The sequence below is a fragment of the Macaca nemestrina genome, chromosome 12 (assembly GCF_043159975.1).
Source record: "Macaca nemestrina isolate mMacNem1 chromosome 12, mMacNem.hap1, whole genome shotgun sequence".
NCBI classification, from domain to species: Eukaryota; Metazoa; Chordata; class Mammalia; order Primates; family Cercopithecidae; genus Macaca; species Macaca nemestrina.
The window spans coordinates 71977034-71997169 of record NC_092136.1 but is presented as its reverse complement, the minus strand read 5'-3'; the positions used below and the strand labels follow the sequence as shown (position 1 = coordinate 71997169).

The 20136-nt window shown below is 39.7% G+C and overlaps 1 protein-coding gene across 4 annotated transcripts in view; it reads left to right on the top strand.

Moving 5' to 3' along the window:
* The window catches only part of LOC105468711 (FCH and double SH3 domains 2), a 339082-nt gene that overhangs the window by 283300 nt on the left and 35646 nt on the right, over nt 1–20136 (top strand). For all 4 annotated transcript variants that reach the window (XM_011718976.2, XM_011718974.2, XM_071075241.1 and 1 more), the window contains one exon: nt 17711–17872. In XM_011718976.2, the coding sequence (XP_011717278.1) occupies nt 17711–17872 (162 nt within the window). The remainder of the gene's footprint in view (nt 1–17710; nt 17873–20136) is intronic.

Genomic DNA, 20136 nt, shown 5'->3' with positions numbered 1-20136 from the left:
CAGCAGATCCATTTTCTCAATTTGGAATATCTGTAGCATTTAATTAATTTTACTGTTAGCATAAAATAATCTCTCACTTGGTTTCCACTTATCAGATACAAAAAATAACCTAAGTAAAATTAGCCAGCAAATATGAGGGCATATTTATTGGGGTAGTACTTACAGGATTATCATAATAAAATTTTTGGATAGACGACCATGAGAGTCTTCAAAGGAATTAACAATAATGGTTTCTGCACATACCCTTTTCCTTTCTTCTGCCTGTATGTCATTTGCATTGGTTTTTCTCTTTCATTCGATACTTTATTTATTATAAATACCTATACAAAAGAGAGAACATTGGTTATATAAAATGTGAGACCTCATTACTGCAAAGTTAATGACAAGAATGACCCCGATATTAAAACAAAATGTTTAGGCCGGGTGCGGTGGTTCATGCCTCTAATTCCATCACTTTGGGAGACTGAGGTGGGAAGATCTCTTGAGCTCAGGAGTTTGAGAGCAGCCTGGGCAACAGATGAAACCTCATCTCTATTAAAAATGAAAATAAATTAGCTGGGTATGGTGACACGTGCCTATAGTCTCAGCTACTTGGGAGGCAGAGGCTTAATCCTGGAAGGTTGGTCTGCAGTGAGCCATGATTGGGCCACTGCACTCCAGCTTGGGCAACAGAGCAAGACTATATATATATATGATCTTGTATATATATAAGATCATATATATACACACACACACATATATATATTTCATATATATATATTTCTAATCACATTATTTCCAAATTTACATTACCTCTGGGCCTGTTACTGTGAGGTTTCACTGTATTCATGCTATGTTAGCAGACCTCTTGACTGATCGCTTTTATTTTTTACTGAAAATATTCAAACATACAGAAAATATGAAGATATTAAACATATATTCCTAACATCTAGATTCAACTATTATATTTTGCAATACTGGCTTTATGTGTGTGTTAGATTGACCCATTAATTATGTTCTATAAAATGGAAGTTAGGTCTTAAGGCCTGATTAGAGGCAGGTTAGTGTTTTAGGCAGAAATACTTCATAGATGATGTGATGTTTTTCATCACATAAAGAATCATTATACCAAGTTGTCCTGCTATTAATGATACTAAGAGTGGTCACTTAATAAGGTGGTGTGCTACCAGATCTTTCCATGATAAAGATTCTTTCTTTCCTCTTTGCAATTACCAAGTGTTAGTCACCTCCAGTGGTGGTGAATGGGTATTTTTTTTCTTGGGTATTATTATGACCTCATTAAAAAAAAAAATTTTTTTTTTGAGACAGGGTCTCACTTTGTCACCCACGCTGGAGTGCAGTATCACGATCTCAACTCACTGCAGCCCCAACCTCCTGGGCTCAAGCGATTCTCCCACCTCAGCTTCCCAAGTAGCTGGGACTACAGGCACACTCCCCCATGCCCGGCTAATTTTCCATTTTTTTGTACAGATGGGGTTTCACCATCTTGCCCAGGCTGATCTCAAACTTGTGGGTCAAGCAATCTGCCTGCCTTTGCCTCCCAGAGTGTTGGGATTACAGGCGTGAGCCACTGCCCCCAACTTGGCAGTCATTTTAAACTTAGCCATTTGAGTGTGTGTGCAATGGTATCTCACTGTGGTTTTGAATTGCATTGACTACAGACTCGTGACATTAACTAACTATGCTGAGCATCTTTTTATAAGTTTTTTGGCCATTCATATATCCCCCTTAGTAGAATATCTGTTAATATCTTTTGCCCAAATTTGGATTGGTCTTATTACTGAGTTATAACAATTCTTTGTGTTTTCTGGATACTAGTCATTTTTTAGGTACATGTATTGCTAGTATTTTCTCCAGTCTTTGGCTTATCTTTTCATTTTCTAAATTAGAAACTTTTAATTTTGATGAGATTAATTTATGAATTTTATCCTTTGTGATTAGTGTTCTTTGTGTTCTAAGAAATTTTTGCCTGATCAAGGTTGTGATATGTTCTCTCATGTTTTCTTCTAGAAGTGTTATAGTTCAAGCTTAATTCCTTATGGACTGTGATCCTAAACATTTCTAGTTAAATTGTTGAGGTCTGGTATGAGTTAAGGGTCCTGTTTGATTTGTTTTGGTTGTCGTTATTGTTCTTTGTTTTTCCTATACAGAAAGCCAGTTGTTCCACCATCACATTTGAAAGAATATGCTTTTCCCATTACCTTTGCACCTGTATTGAAAACAACTTATCATATATGTGTGAATATTTTCAATCTTATTCAGTTCCATTGGTCTATATGTCTGTACTTATGCCAGTATCACAGTCTTAATGACACTGTAAGTCTTGAAATCAGATAGTATAATTCCTCTAACACTATTCTTGTTTTAGAATTATTTGGACTATTCTCATTGCCATCAGCTTCTACAAAAAAAAAACTGAGGGCATTTGGATTGGGATTACATTGAATCCACAAATAATTTGAGAAGAATTGACTTCTCAACAATATTGAGTCTTCTAATTCATGAACATGATGTCTTTCTCCATTTATTTAGGCACTCTTTGTTTCCTTTTTTGGCTTCTTAATTTTTTTATTGATACAAAATAACTGTACATATTTATGAGATGCATGTGATATTTTGATACATGCATACAGTGCATAATGATCAAATTAGAGTAATTAAGATATCTATCACCTCAGACATTTATAATTTCTTTGTATTTAGAACATTTCAAATCTTATAGTTATTTTGAATTACTAACTATAGTCACCCTACTAAGCTATCAAACACCAGAACTTATCCCATCTGTCTGTTTGCTTCTTTCTATTCCCCAATCTCTCTTCTTCTTCCCCACAATCCTTCCCAGCTTCTGATAACCATCATTCTACTCTGTACTTTTTTTTTTTTTTTTTTTTTTGAGACGGAGTCTAGCTTAGTCGCCCAGGCTGGAGTGCAGTGGCGTGCAACACCACGCCCAGCTAATTTTTTTAATTTTAATAGAGATGGGGTTTCACCATGTTGGCCAAGCTGGTCTCAAACTCCTGACCTCGTGATCCACCCGCCTTGTCTTCCCAAAGTGCTGGGATTACAGGCGTGAGCCACTGCGCCCAGCCTCTACTCTCTTTTTTTTTTTTTTGAGACGGAGTCTTGGCTGTCGCCCAGGCTGGAGTGCAGTGGTGAGATTTCCACTCACTGCAAGCTCCGCCTCCCAGGTTCACGCCATTCTCCTGCCTCAGCCTCCCAACTAGCTGGGACTACAGGCGCCTGCCACCACGCCCAGCTAATTTTGTTTTTGTATTTTTAGTAGAGACAGGGTTTCAGCGTCTTAGCCAGGATGGTCTCAATCTCTTGACCTCATGATCCGCCCGCCTTGTCCTCCCAAAGTGCTGGGATTGCAGGCGTGAGCCGCCACACCCGGCCCCGGCCTCTACTCTCTACTTCTTTGGTTAATATTTTTTAGCTCCCGCACATGCGTGAGAAGATGTGATATTTGTCTTTCTGTGCCTAGCTTATTTCACTTAACATAATGGCCTCCAGTTCCATTCATATTGCTGCAAATGACAAGATTTCATTTTTTTTTTAATGACTGAATAGTATTCCATTGTGTGTATATATCACATTTTCTTAATCCATTGATAGACACTTAGGTTGATTCCACATCTTGGCCACTGTGAATAGTGCTGTAATAAACATGGGATGAAGGTATGACTTTGACACACTGATTTCCTTTCCTTTGGATAAATATCCAAAAGAGGGATTGCTGGATCATATAGTAGTTCTATTTTTAGTCTTTTGAGAAACCTCCATGCTGTTTTCCATAATAACTGTACTAATTTACATTCCCATCAACACTGTATAACAGTTCCCTTTTATCTGCATCTTCACTAGCACTTGTTATTTTTTGTCTTTTTGATAAATAGCGATTCTAACTGGGGTAAGATGATATCTGATTTTGGTTTTGGTATCTGGTTTTGATTTGCATTTTACTGATAAGTAATGTTGAGTATTTTTTCATATACCTGTTGGCCATTATGTCTTCTTTTGAGAAAAGTGGTTACAGATCCTGTGCCCTCTTTTTAATGAGATTACATGGTATTTTGCTATTGAGTTGTTTGAGTTCGTGTATATTCTGGATATTAGTCCCTTGTTGCATGAATAGTTTGCAAGTATTTTCTTCCATTCTGTAGGTCGTCTGTTAACTCTGTTGATTATTTCCTTTGCTGCATAGAGTGTTTAATTCAATGTAGTCCTGTTTGTCTATTTTTTGTTTTGTTGCCTGTAGCATTAAAGTCTCAGCCATAAAAATCTGCCTTGACCAATATCCAGAAGCATTTACCCTATGTTTTCTTGTAGTAGTTCTATAGTATGGGTTTTTTGTTGTTGTTGTTTTGTTTGTTTGTTTGTTTGTTTTGAGACAAAGTATCTGTTGCCCAGGCTGGAGTACAGTGGCGTGATCACAACTCACTTCTGCCTTGGCCTCCCCAGGCTCAGGTGATCCTCCCACCTGAGTTTTTATATTTTTAGTAAGATGGGGTTTCACAATGTTGCCCAGGCTGGTCTTGAACTCCTGGGCTCAAGCGATCCACCTGCCTCAGCCTCTCAAAGTGTTAAGATTACAGGCGTGAGCCACTGTGCCCAGCCATAATATTGGGTTTTATTTTTAAAGTCTTTAATCATTTTGAGCCGACTTTTACATATGGTAAGAGACAGGGATCTAGTTTCATTCTTTGACAGGTGGATATTCAGTTTTCCCAACAGCATTTATTGAAGAAGGTGTCCTTTCCCCATTGCAAATTCTTAGCATCTTTGTGAAAAATTGGTTGGCTGTAAGTACATTATTTCTGGGATCTCTATTCTGTTGCATTGGTCTGTGTGTCTGTATTTATGACAATACCATCCTGTTTTGGTTACTAAAGTCAGGTAGTGTATTACCTCCAGCTTTATTATTTTTGCTGAGAATTGCTTTGGCTATTCAGGGACTTTTGTGGTTCCATATGAATTTTAGGATTTTTTTTTCTATTTCTGTGAAGAATGTCATTGATTTTGATAGCAATTGCACATGGATTTGTTTGTGTCCTCTTCAATTTCTTTCATCAGTGTTTTGTAGTTTTCCTTGTAGAGATCTTCGCCTCCTTGGTTAAATTTATTCCTGGGGTTGTGGTTTTTGTTTTTTTGGGTTTTTTTGTTGTTATTGTTGTTTTTGTCTTGTTTTGTTTTGGTTTTGGTAGCTATTGTAAATAGGATTACTTTCTTTTTTTTCTTTTCTTTTTTTTTTTTTTTGAGACAGAATTTCACTTTTGTTGCCCAGGCTGGAGTGTGATGGTGCGATCTCAGCTTACAGCGAGCTCCGCCTCCTGAGTTCAACTGATTTTTCTGCCTCAGTCTCCCAAGTAGCTGGGATTACAGGCATGAGCCACTGAGCCTGGCCCATTATGCCTTGATATATGCTTTCTGTCCTCTTCTATGATTTCAATTACATGACTATTAAATCATTTGATATTATCCTACATGTCATGTGCAAAGCTCATTCCACACATTTTTATACGGCGTTATTTTTTATCTCAGTCTCAGTTTGATGAGTTACTATTAGTGTCTATTAAAACCTGTGGATATTTCCTCTCTGGTGTATAAACTACCGTTAAGGCCATCTTGTGAATTTTTATTTCAAATTTTATATTTTTAGCTCTGTAAGTTCTGTTTGGTTCTTCTTTTATCTTCCAGTTCATTCCTATTTATCTTCATGTTTTTCTTTAAACCTCTAGTATATTTATAATAGCAATTTAAAAGTTCTTGTCTACTCATTCCATCATCTCTGTCATTTCATTCTTTCTGTTGACTGATTTTTCTCTTGCCTCATGTTTTTCTGCTTTTCAAATACCTACTAAGTTTTTACCGAATCTAGACATGGTGACTGTTTGGTTATTAAGTTTCTAGATTCTATTTTCTTCCTATAAAGACTATTGAGTTTTGTTTGGGCTGCCAGATCAGTTAACTTGCAGATCAATTGAATCATTTTGAAGATTGTTTTTAAGCTTTGTTTGGGTTAATGTAGAGATAAATTAGAAATTAGCCCTATACTGATGCCGTGGGTTTCCACCAAGTTCTCTCAACTCTGGCTGGATAGAGTTGTAATCTTTTTATTTATTTATTTATTTATTTATTTATTTATTTATTTAATTTTATTTTTTTAGACAGAGTCGCACTCTGTCGTGCAGGCTTAAGTGCAGTGGTAATGATCTCAGCTAACTGCAACCTCTGCCTCCTGGATTCAAACAGTTCTCCTGCCTCAGCTTCCCAAGTAGCTGGGATTGATTACAGGTGCCCGCCACCACAACCAGCTAAATTTTTTTTGTATTTTTAGTAGAGACGGGGTTTCACCGTGTTGGCCAGGCTGGTCTCGAACTCCTGACCTCAGGTGATCTGCCCACCTCGGCCTCCCAAATTGCTGGGATTACAGGCATGAGCCACCACAGAGTTGTAATATCTTTCAACCCTGTACAAGCTCTAGGAATTTTTGAGTTCATAGCTCTACTGTAGATATTCTTTTCTTAGTAGTTATTGTTTGCCTCTCCTTCGGGAGTTCCACCTGACATCATTTCAACTTATTATAGATTTTTATCTATTTAGTATATTATCAATTCCAGTTGTCATTATATTATCAATTCCAGTTGTCATTTTAAGTTCCATATTATCTAAAACTGGGAGTCCATTCAACTGACTTATGTGTACTTTTGACATTACCCCCATTAGTCCTTGAATACTTTCTTCCTAGCACAACAAGCTATCACAGGTTCACCTTATATTTTTCCTGCCCAGACTTAGAATTAGCTGTTTCTCCAAGAAGCTCTGATTCTGTTAATAGAAAATGGTATTTAGACACTAAGGCCTGGACTGTGAAGATGCTTATTGTTCTCAGTATCGCTTTCTTTTTTTAATATTTTCTTTGTTGTTAGAACTAGGGATAACTTTTTTTAAATCATGAGTTCATGTTGATATTTCCAATTAACATGGACAATTAGAGGGATTTTATTTATTTTTAGAGACAGGGTCTCAATATATTTCCCAGGCTGGAATGCAATGGCTATTCATGGGCACAATCGTAGTGTACTATAGCCTTGAACTCCTGGACTCAAATGATCCTCCTGCCTCAGCCTCCAAAATCACTGTGACTACAAGTGCGTGCCATTATGCCCAGCTAGAGGGATTTTATTGAACTTATTTGATTTCTTTGATTTTACATTTATGTATATCCTTTTTTCCTCTTATACCAAAAAGTTTTATTCCTAATCGTATTATCATAATATTTTATGTGCTTTATATATTTAAAAAAAATTTTTTTGAGACAGAGTCTCTGTCACCCAGGCTGGAGTGCAGTGGCACTCATTGCAGCCTCCACCTCCCAGGTTCAAGCAATCCTCTCACCTCCATTTCCCGAATAGCTGGGACTACAGACATGTGCCACCATACCCAGCTAATTTTTGCATTTTTTGCAGAGACAGGGTTTCCCCATGTTTCTCAGACTGGTCTTGAGCTCCTGGGCTCAGGCATTCTACCTGCCTCAGCCTCCAAAGTGTTGAGATTATAGTGTGCCCAGCCTGCTTTGTATATTATAGAACAATAACTGCAGTATATATTAAGCACTTTCAGAACTACAACATGAATATTGCTATTAATAGTAAACTATTGAGTGAAAGTTTTAGATTTCTTTATAATTCTCTCTGAATGTAGAATAAATATATCTCTAAGAGATTCTGCTTCTTGTAATAGGTTACTAGCTTATATAAGACTACTTTAGATTACAATATTAATCTGGGGTAAAAATATTAAAACAAAAATTATTTAATAGAACTGGAAAATGACCCAAAGCATGTAAAACCTGGAGAGGAATTTCTCCTTAAAAGAACAGGACTATACTTAGTGACATTTCCATTATATAGCTCTGCATCTGTAAGGAGCAGCACAACCAGAATTTAAGCAGAACCTCCATCTTACTGGCCTGAAGGTGGATGTCATTTGGAAAGCCCTTCCAAATCCTTGGCTGATACCTGAGTACACATGTGGAACATAGACTCCAAGGAGCTTGGCAGGAAACAATAACTGAAAGGCAAAAAAATCCAGGAGAAATTTTAGCTGTTGCTTATACAGGAGAACAAACACTAATCATTAAAAAACTGAGGTGGCAAAACCCTGTCTCTACAAAAAATATAAAAATTAGCCGGGCATGGTGATGCACGCCTGTAGTCCCAGCTACTCAGGAGGCTGCGGTGAGGTAGGAGGATGAGCCCTGGAGATTGAGGCTGCACTGAGCCGTGATTGCACCACTGCACTGCAGCCTGGACAACAAAGTCCAGACCCTGTCTAACAAAAAAAATGAAGTGATTATATTAATGTTAGACAAAATACGTTTTAGGACAAGGAATGTTAAGAAGGATAATACATAATGATTTTTTAAAGATATTTCATCAAGAATATATTTCAGTCCTGGATGTATATATAATAATAATGTTACAAAATACATAAAGCAGAAACTGGCAGAACTGAAAGAAGAAATAGACAAATCTACAATTGTAGTTGGAGACTTCAGCATCCCTCTTTCAGTAATTGATAGAACAAGAAGATAGAAAATCAGTAAGGATATAGAAAATGAACATCATTAACCAACTTTACCTAATTGGCATTCATCGAACTCTCCACTGCATATGAGTAGAAAATATGTTCTTTTAAAGTACACATAGAATATTCAACAAGACCATACACTGGACCATAAACCTGTTTCAATAAGTTTAAAAGGATTGATATTATACATAGTAAGTTCTTGATTAATTAGACTTATATTAAAAATCCATAATAGAAAGGTGGCTAGAAAATACCCAGATACTTGGAGATTATGCTGTTCAAACACAGTAATCTGTTGCTGCATATGAAAACCACCCCACACTTTATGGCAAAAACAACAGTGGTTTATTATCTGTTGCCTTTCTGGGTGCTGACTGTGCATTTCCTTTTATTCTTTTATTTTCTTTTGAGACCATCTCACTGTGTCCCGCAGGCTGGACTGCAGTGGCACAACTCACTGCAGCCCCAACCTCCTGGCCTCAAGCAATCCTCCCACCTCAGCCTCCCAAATAGCTGGGACTACAGGCATGTACCACCAAACCCAGCTAATATTTTATTTTTATTCTTTATAGAGACAGGGTCTCGCTTTTTTGCCCAGACTGGTCTCAAACCTCGAATTCCTGGGCTCAGCAATCCTCCCACCTCGGCCTCCCAAAATGTGGGGAATCACAGGTGTAAGCCACTGTGCCAGGCCAACTAGTCATTTCTTTTGCTGGTTTTGCCTGAGATTACTCAAGCAATTACATTCAGCTAGAGGATCGGCCAGAGGGCTAGGCTCAGCTGCGATGGCTGGGCCTTTTGCCCCATGGTCTTTCATCAGCATATAGGTTAAACTGGACTTCCCCAGCATGGTGACAGCATATTTCAAGAAGTCAAGTCGAAATAGCACTTACTGAGGGTCATCTGCTTCCATTAAATTGGCAAATGCCCCACTAGCCAATGCAAATCACATGGACAAGCCCAGAATCATGGTGGGAGTAGACTACATGGATACCAGGAAGCATGATTATTTGGGAACCTTTAATATAACGGGTTACCACAGTTGGTATGACCATGATTAAATCATTTTTCTCATCTATAAAATGGAGTTTAGGGGCTAGGCATGGTGGCTAACACCTCTAATTCCAGCATTTTGGGAGGCCAGGGCAGGAGGATCATTTGAGGCCAGGAGTTTGGTACCAACCAGGCAACATAGCAAGACCCCATCTCTACAAAAAACTTTAACATTAGCTAGGTGTGGTGGCACCTGCCTCTGGTCCCAACCACTCAGGAGAAATTGAAGGTTACAGTGAGCTATTATTGCACCACTGCACTCCAGCCTGGGCAGCAGAGCGAGACCCTGTCAAATAAACAATAGCTAGATAGATAGAGTTTATAATATTGACCCCTAGAATTGTTTTGTGGATTAAATGAAATACATGATGATATAGTTCCTAGTACCTATCATAAAAGCTGTTTGGAGCTTTTTTTTAAGGTACCAAAGATGGAGTAGCAAATACTATTATCTACCATTATTGATTTTATCCTACAACTAAAGCACTGTCCTAAATAGTAATATAATACTCACAGTCCTTGTCCTTAAAGAAGAGATATGTTGAAGGCAAATGAATTAAGTCCAAATTAGATTTACAGACTTGAAATTCAACTATAGCTTTACACTTATATGTGCTTATGTTAAATTTTGTGTTAGAATCTAGGTAATTGACTGTGTTTATAAACCAAGATTATGTATCCTAAAATATCTGGATCTTTTAAATATTATTTTTAAAAGTTCTACCTCTTTAAAGGTTCTAAAAATGATTTGGTCAAGTAGTATCTGGAATGCCATCAAGTTTACAGAGAGCTATGCTCTGAAATTTTTTAATCAGTTGGCAAATCATGAAAATTCATTTGAGAACACTAGAAAGTTCTGCTTTTAGACAATTTTTAACTTATAAGCAACTGAAACCCTAAAGGGAAGATAGCTGTGTTTAATTCTGGAACTGCAGTCAATCTGAGTTGGCAAATACCATGTTTATCTGTTGTTTGGTAAAATACTGACAAAATAAATCTTATAAAAACTAGATTACGGCCGGGCGCAGTGGCTCAAGCCTGTAATCCCAGCACTTTGGGAGGCCGAGACGGGTGGATCACGAGGTCAGGAGATCGAGACCATCCTGGCTAACACGGTGAAACCCCGTCTCTACTAAAAATACAAAAAACTAGCCGGGCGAGGTGGCGGGCGCCTGTAGTCCCAGCTACTCAGGAGGCTGAGGCAGGAGAATGGCGTGAGCCCAGGAGGCGGAGCTTGCAGTGAGCCGAGATCCGGCCACTGCACTCCAGCCTGGGCGACAGAGCGAGACTCCGTCTCAAAAAAAAAGGAAAAAAAAAAAAAAAAAAAAAAAAAAACTAGATTACTTGAATAACTGCTTTGAGAAAATAGAATGTACTGAATACTTCTCTCTTTTCTGCTTCCACAATTAAATGTCTTGCATATGTGATTTCTAAGAAAGAGCTTGTTGGTTCACTTTTAAAAAACAAAAATAAAAACATTTCTTTATTTTAAAATGAATACTAGAGGTCAGGCACAGTGGCTCACACCTGTAATCCCAGCATTTTGGGAGACTAAGTCAGGAGGATCACTTGAGGCCAGAAGTTCAAGATCAGCCTAGGCAACATAGTGAGATGGCTGTCTCTACAAAAAATTTAAAAATTAGCCAGGCAGGCCGGGCGCGGTGGCTCAAGCCTGTAATCCCAGCACTTTGGGAGGCCGAGACGGGCGGATCACAAGGTCAGGAGATCGAGACCATCCTGGCTGACACGGTGAAACCCCGTCTCTACTAAAAAATACAAAAAACTAGCCGGGCGAGGTGGCGGGCGCCTGTAGTCCCAGCTACTCGGGAGGCTGAGGCAGGAGAATGGCGTAAATCCGGGAGGCGGAGCTTGCAGTGATCTGAGATCCGGCCACTGCACTCCAGCCCGGACGACAGAGCCAGACTCCGTCTCAAAAAAAAAAAAAAAAAAAAAAAAATTAGCCAGGCATAGTGGCATGCACCTGTAGTCCTAGCTACTGGGAAGGCTACAGTGGGAGGATCACTTGAGCCCAGCAGTTCGAGGCTACAGTGAGCTATCATCATACCACTGCATTCCAGCTTCGGCAACAGTGAGACCCTGTCTCTTTTTTTTTTTTTTTTTTTTTTTGAGACGGAGTCTCGCTCTGGCACCCAGGCTGGAGTGCAGTGGCCAGATCTCAGCTCACTGCAAGCTCCGCCTCCCGGGTTCACGCCATTCTCCTGCCTCAGCCTCCGGAGTAGCTGGGACTACAGGCGCCCGCCACCTCGCCCGGCTAGTTTTTTGTATTTTTTTAGTAGAGATGGGGTTTCACCATGTTAGCTAGGATGGTCTTGATCTTGTGACCTCGTGATCCGGCCGTCTCGGCCTCCCAAAGTGCTGGGATTACAGGCTTGAGCCACCGCGCCCGGCCGACTCTGTCTCTTAAAAAAGCAAAAGCATACTAGAATGGTGGTAGGGCAAGTGGATATCCATATGCAAAAGAATGAAGTTTGACTCTGTTAAAAGATAAACTTAGGCACATTAAATTGTTTTTTATTTGAGAAAATAGCAATAATTACTTGGGCAGCACCAGATCATATGCAGTTCAGAGTTCCACCAATGGAACACCAGAGGAATGCTTTTATAGGGTGAACTCAGAAGCAAAACAAAGCAAATATTTGATTGGTTAAAGTGGCACAGTAGTAGCCTTTTTTGGATCATTCCAGTGGAAGGTTTCTAGTTAGAAGGTAGTTGGCAGTTTTTGATTGGTTAAGCTTCAGTTTTGTTTTACCATTTATACTGAGTTGAGTTTTGGTTTGCTTACATAGGAAGCCGGGATGCTGGAGCTGCCTCAGTTTAATGACCTTCCAGTTAATTATCTTAACAACCCCACTTCACATCATATATACAAACTAACTCACAATGAACACCTAAATGTAACTGCGAAAGCTAATAAACTTACAAAAAAAAAAAAAACCACAGGGGTAAGTCTTTGTGGCTTTGGATTAGTTTCTTAGATATAACACCTAAGCAGCAAAAGAAAAACTAGATAAATTAGACATCATCAAAATTTAAAACTTTCGTGTTTCAAAGGACGCTATCAAGAAAATGAAAGACAGCCCACAGAATGGGGGAAAATATTTGCAAATCATGTATCTGATAGAAACTTGCTTCTAGAATATATTAAAACTCGTAATAATAAAAAGGCAAAGAAAAATACTCAACTTAAAAATGGGAAAAGGATCTGAATAGACATTTCTCCAAAGAAGATGTACGAATGACCAATAAATAACTACATGAAAAGATTCTCTTTTTTTTTTTTTTTTGGAAACCGAGTCTCACACTGTGGCCCAGGCTGGAGGGCAATGGCCTGATCTCAGTTCACTGCAACCTCCACCTCCCGGGTTCAAGCGATTCTCCTGCCTCAGCCTCCTGAGTAGCTGGAATTACAGGTACTCGCCACCACGTCCGGCTAATTTTGTGTATTTTTAGTGTTGGCCAGGCTGGTCTCAAACTCCTGACCTCGTGATCCACCCACCTCAGCCTCCCAGAGTGCTGGGATTATAGGCATGAGCCACCGTGCCTGGTCTAAGATTCGTAACATTAATAGTTATCCAGGAAAATGCAAACAACAGTAAGATACCACTTTATACCCACTAGCATGGCTAGAATCAAAAGGCAGACATTAACAAGCGATTACCAGAATGTGGAGAAACCCCCATACCCTACTGGTGGAATCAAATGATAGAGCCACGTTCAAAAACAGTCTAGTATTTCCCCAGATGGTTAAACTTAGCATTACTTCATGATCCAGCAATGCCAGCCCTATGTATAAACCCAAAAGAAGTGAAAACATGTCCACACTAAAACTTGTACACACACGTTTGTAGCAATATTATTCATAATAGCCAAGAAATAGAAACAACCTAAATGACTACCAACTGACAAATGGATAAACATTCTAATGTATATCCACACAATAGAATGTTATTTGGTCATTAAAAGGAATAAAATACTGATACATGTTACAACATAAATGAATCTTGAAAATATTATGCAAAGTGAGAGAAGTTAGTCATAAAAGACCATGTATTATATTATTTCATATGTGTTAAATGTCTGGAATAGACAAATCTATATAGACAGAAAGTAGAATAGCGGTTCTCAAGACTGCAGGGAATAGGGGGCTGGAGAGCAATAGGTAAATGGTTCATGATTTCTTTTGGAGGTTATAAAATATTTTAAAATTGACTGTGGTGATGGTTGCATGTGCTGTGAATATACTATAAGCCATTGAATCTCAGACTTGAGTGAATTGTATGGTCCTAAAAAAAAAAAAAAAAAGGGTTGTGTGCCAAAAGGTCTTTGTCACCTGAGCTATATGTCAATAAATTTTTACCAAAAAGAGTAAATTATGAAAAGAATAAGCAGATTTTTGCAAGAGTATTTACCAAATGGCATGCCTCTAAGCCAAAAATTCCAATTATCTTATTTAAAAATGTATATGATACCCCAAACCATTGTATTATATACTTTAAAATGGTTCATATAGTAAATTTTATGTAATGTTTTACCTCAATTTTTATAAAAGTCTATTTGCTTAAAAACATTAATATAAAAAAATTAATTCAGCAAAGAAAGCCCAGTGAAACAAGTCAGAACACAAATTGTTTTTGATATCAACTCGCCAAGCAGAGAATTCGGAGGGAAATCAAAATTATGTACCTGCTGGGCACAGCAGTTCACACCTGTAATCCCAACACTTTTGCAGGCCAAGGTAGGAGGATTGCTTGAGCTGAGGAGTTCGAGACCAGCCTGGGCAAGACCAACCACTCTGGCTCTTAAAAAAAAAGGAAAAAAAAATTGTGTACCAAAAGTATTTGTCACTGGAGTGCAATGGCTACGTATTCAGAGGCATGATCATAGCTCACTGTAGCCTCAAACTCCTGGACTCAAGTGAGCCTCCCTCCTCAGTCTTCTGAGTAGCTTGGACTACTACAAACAAGTCCAAGAGTCCCACAGAAAGCCACCAAATGAGAGTCCTCAAAATTAACTTAGTGGAACCTTAAATGTTAAGGAAGAGATCACCACTTGCATATGTGAAACAATGAAGCTGGATGCATTACTTGCTATGCAAAAGAGGCTGAATGTATTACTTGCTAAGCAAAAGAGAATGACACGAAACACATTCACTCTGAACAAAGCAAGAGTTGATATATATACGGTTTTGAGAAGGTTGAATGTCAGGGATTGGCAGATTTTCAAAACTAGGAATGTTTTAAGGAGTTGACTCACTTTTAGCCATGGTGTTTAGAGTTTGGAGGACTAGTAGAAGCAGAAGCTGTCACAGATTAGCCGACTTTCAGAGGCATGGCTGTTGGAGCAAAGCAGCAGTTACTTTCTTTTTTTTTTTTTTTTTTTTTTTTTTTTGAGACGGAGTCTCTGTCGTCCAGGCTGGAGTGCAGAGGCATGATCTCGGCTCACTGCAAGCTCCGCCTCCTGGGTCCACGCCATTCTCCTGCCTCAGCCTCCCTAGTAGCTGGGACTGCAGGCGTCCGCCACCACGCCCAGCTAAATTTTTGTATTTTCACTAGAGACAGGGTTTCACCGTGTTAGCCAGGATGGTCTCGATCTCTTGACCTAGTGATCCGCTCGCCTTGGCCTCCCAAAGTGCTGGGATTACAGGCGTGAGCCGTTGCACCCGGCCAGCAGTTACTTTCTGATCAGGAGGGATTTAAAACTGGTTCTGTGGCTACTCGTTTATGGTTTATGGAACAAGGGCTAAAGAATAAACAGTTATTCCCTTTCCTGAATTTGGAGAATAGGAACTTTTTATTCTCAATCTCTGCTATTTCTGCCAGCCACATCATAAATTTAGTTTAAAAGCAAAGATATTACTGTTAGTTGACAAACAAGTTAATCAATAAAGGCAGCCAAGTCAACAAGTCAAAGGGGGAATTCTTTTTTTTTTTTTTTTCCCGAGACGGAGTCTCACACTGTCACCCAGGCTGGAGTGCAGTGGCACGATCTCAGTTCACTGTAAACTCCGCCTCCCAGGTTCACGCCATTCTCCTGCCTCAGCCTCCATAGTAGCTGGGACTACAGGCGCCTGCCACCACACTGAGCTACTTTTTTGTATTTTTAGTAGAGACAGGATTTCAACGTGTTAGCCAGGATGGTCTTGATCTCCTGACCTCGTGATCTGCCCCCCTCGGCTTCCCGAAGTGCTGAGATTACAGGCGTGAGCCACCATGCCCGACCCAAAAGGGGAATTCTTTAAGCTTGGCCGGGCGCGGTGGCTCACGCCTGTAATCCCAGCACTTTGGGAGGCCGAGGCGGGTGGATCACAAGGTCAGGAGATCGAGACCACGGTGAAACCCTGTCTCTACTAAAAATACAAAAAATTAGCCGGGCGCGGTTGTGGGCGCCTGTAGTCCCAGCTACTTGGGAGGCTGAGGCAGGAGAATGGCGTGAACCCGGGAGGCGGAGCTTGCAGTGAGCCGAGATCGCGCCACTGCACTCCAGCCTGGGCGACAGAGCGAGACTCCGTCTCAAAAAAAAAAAAAAGACACTTAAATTCATGAAGCATTCCATACTTTTATTAAAAAAAAAAAAAAAAAAACAAGTATTTCATTGTTAGGATACCCTGATTCTTTTCTTTTGTTCCTGATCTCTGTCTCTCTGCCTCTGTCTCTCTCTCTCTCTCTCTTCTTCCCTCCACCCCCTCCACCCTCTCTTTCCCTTCTTCACTATCTCTCCTCTCTCTCCCCTTCTCTTGCCCTGCTCCAAGTGAAAAATCAGCATCTATGCCAGGGAAGAGTTGCTAGTAAATATCAAGATTGTTCTAATTAATCGATTAGGAAGAACTTGATTAATTTGAAGGGAAAAAAGGCTTGATTTCCTTTTTTTGATAGGGATATAAACAAGAAGTTTATAATAAATGGTAACTTGTCTGGGTGAGGTGGCTCACACCTGCAATCCCAGCACTTTGGGAGGCTGAAGCAGGTGGATCACCTGAGGTCAGGAGTTCGACACCAGCCTGGCCAACTTGGCAAAACCCCGACTCTACTAAAAATACAGAAATTAGCCAGGTGTGGTGGTACACACCTGTAATCCCAGCTACTTGGGAGGCTGAGGCAGGAGAATTGTTTGAACCTGGGAGGCGAAGGTTGCAATGAGCCAAGATCACACCACTGCACTCCAGCCTGGGTGACAAAGTGAGACTCCACCTCAAAGAAATTAAAAATTAAAAAAAAAAAAAGGTAACTTAAAAAATAAAAGTTACATTGCCACAAAGAATACAGTTGTGCAAAAATATGTCTGCATGTGGACAAAGCCTTGAGCTTATTTGCCATGTAAGACTGATAGGATCATGTATGATTCTTTTCCTTTTAAGTAATTTCCTTTCGTAACAGTTGTATACTTTCTAGGGTTTTTTGTTTGTTTTTTTTTTTGTTTTGTTTTGTCTTTTTAAATAGAGTCTTGCTCTGTCACACAGGCTGGAGTGCAGTGGTGTGATCTCCGCTCACTGCAACTTCCCCTTCCTGGGTTCAAGTGATCCTCCCACCTTAGCCTCCCAAGTAGCTGGGACTACAGGCCCATGATACCATGCCTAGCTAATTTTTTTTTTCAGCGCTTAAGTTCCAGAATACATGTGCAGAATGTGCAGGTTTGTTATTAGGGTGGTGCAAAAGTAATACTGGAATGTGTGTCATGGTGGTTTGCTGCACAGATCAACCCATCACCTAGCTATTAAGCCCAGCTCCATTAGCTGTTCTTCTTAATGCTCTCTTTCCCCACCCATGATCCCCTCACAGGCCCCAATGTGTGTTGTTCTCCCCCACTCATGTGTCCATATGTTCTCATTGTTCAGCTCCCACTTATAAGTGAGAGCATGCAGTGTTTGGTTTTCTGTTCCTGTCTTAGTTTGCTGAGGTTTATGGCTGCATAGTATTCCATGGTGTATATGTAACCACATTTTCTTTATCCAGTCGATCATTGATGGTAATTTGGGTTGATTCCTTATCTTTGCTATTGTGAATAATAAAAGCCTTGACTTCTGACCATTTTCTTCGTTCCGTAGATAATTAAATTGAAAGCTGAAGCCCGGCTGGACCTGCTAAAGCAGATCGGTGTTTCTGTGGACACATGGCTAAAGAGTGCCATGAGCCAAGTAATGGAAGAACTGGAAAATGAGCGATGGGCCCGCCCTCCTGCAGTGACCAGTAATGGCACTTTACACTCGGTACGATTTCTTTTCTTGGATATGATAAGTTGATTTTCATTGAAGGATGCTTTGACTCTGTAGCCAAACTTAATAATAGCCAAAATTTTTTAGAAAGATAATAGTTTTCTAGTGGTTTAGGTTTTATTCTTCAGCCTATCACTAATTGATTTAAAATTATTGCAGGAAATGAAAGAGAGGAAAAAAATGAGTGTATTTTTTAATGTATGATGAAGAATATGTTATCACTATTTGGGTTATCAATGCCTATCTACCAAACTCATCCCATTCATAGGGTAAATATGCTTCATGTCTGGAAGTAATAGAATAGAAAACAATCTAGTGTCTCTGAAGTTCTCGGAGGTCATCTTTAGTGAAAATGAAAATAAACATCCAGAGATTTGCACACAATCTTAAGTGAAAGGAATGCTCTTCTTAGTGTGTGGGCTTAGTCTGAGGTGACTTCAACTCTTAACAGCTTTCATATTCTCCTTACATAGAGAGAGTGTAGGTGAGTTTGTTTACAGGCAAGGCCAGGACACAGCTTAAGTTTCCTTACTTCAAGTCCAGGGCTTTTTCCACTCTGATGTCATCTGGTTCAACCTTAGTTTTTCATGTTGGAGATCTAAGTACTAGAAAAGTTCAGTGATTTGCCTGATACTACATAGGTGGATACGTGATGCCTTGCTAGTCAGACTAATGTAATTCCTACTGTCACCTCCCCACCCATTACTCTCTATTATCCTGTTTATTTCCTCAATGGTATTTATTATAGTTTGAACTTGCCTTCTTTATTTGTTTTCTTTTGTTTATTGTTGTTTTCCTCTCTAGAATGTAATTGCCATATCTTCCTGGTTCCCTGCTCTGCACAGCAAAGTGCCTGACACATAGTAGGTACTTAAATATTTTTTGAAGGAAGGAGTGAATGGCTGGATGGCTGAGTAGGTAGTTGGAATAGTAGCAAACTAAAAGCTAAACCTCTAACCTCCCAACTTCCCACTATCTTCATAGTGCCTCTTTAAATGTTGTGCTCTTCAGATATCAGGCAGGCTTGCTAGAGAAACTGGCCAAAATTTTAAAACATTCCTGAAGTTTTTTTACGTAGCATTCTGATTTTCTAATGAGAATACACTTGCACATTTAAAAAGGATTATGTGTGGGTCTACATTTTAAGGAAAAACAATCTATTGAAGCTTTATTTTCATTTAACTATTAATGTTAATCCAGCTGGAGGGAAAAAGAAACATCACCCACTTGACTTTGGGGTTACAAGCGCTTCCCCAGTTGTTATTAGAACAGAGTTGCTCCGGCCGGGCGTGGTGGCTCACACATATAATCCCAGCACTTTGGGAGGCCAAGGCAGATGGATCACCTGAGGTCAGGAGTTCGAAACCAGCCTGGCCAACATGGTGAAACGCTGTCTCTACTGAAAACACAAAAATTAGCCAGGCATGGTGGCGGACATCCGTAATCCCAGCTACTCGGGAGGCTGAGACAGAAGAATTGCTTGAACCCATGAGGCAGAGGTTGCAGGGAGCTGAAATCATGCCATTGCACTCCAGCCTGGGTGACAAGAGTGAAACTCCATCTCCAAAAAAAAAAAACAGAACAGAGTTGCTCCATCTCATGGAGTATCTCCTACTATTGCACTTTCTAAAAGTCATAATGCTCATCTACTTCAGATTGTTGTAGAGTTTTTGATGACAGCAAATTCCAGGCCCACTTGCTTTGGGCTTCTACAGCAGGACTGTTTCCAACCAATCAAACCCATGATTTTCCTTCAGCTAGCACCTTTTCTAACCAAATCAATTGAGCGGGCACATATACCATCTGACTTTGAACTGAGCAGGCGCATACCACCTAACTTTGTACTTACTTCCAGGGCAAACTGAAGATGAACAAAACTTGGTCTCCTTCCTCATAGAGTTTACAAGCTAGGAGACCAGACAGACTTTTATAGATCTTAGTGATACATGGCAGTGTATGACTGGGCTACTGTGTAGCAAACTTGGAATTGCTTACTTCTTACTCATCTGCACACCTTGGAAAAAGTCACTTCTCTTGGGTTTCCGAAAGAAAGATTAAAAGACTCTGAGATTCCCACCATCGCCCCCCACCAACCAACTCCAGAATCTTGTGATTCTTTGAAATACTGTCAGAAAAGCTCAATATCAGCTAGAATAGGGAAGAAAGTGTGCCCCATGGAGGATATGTCATTTGGAATAGTCCTTGAAGAATTTTAACGGGAGATAAAGAAGGGCTGTTCTCGTTGTGAAGGAAGGAAA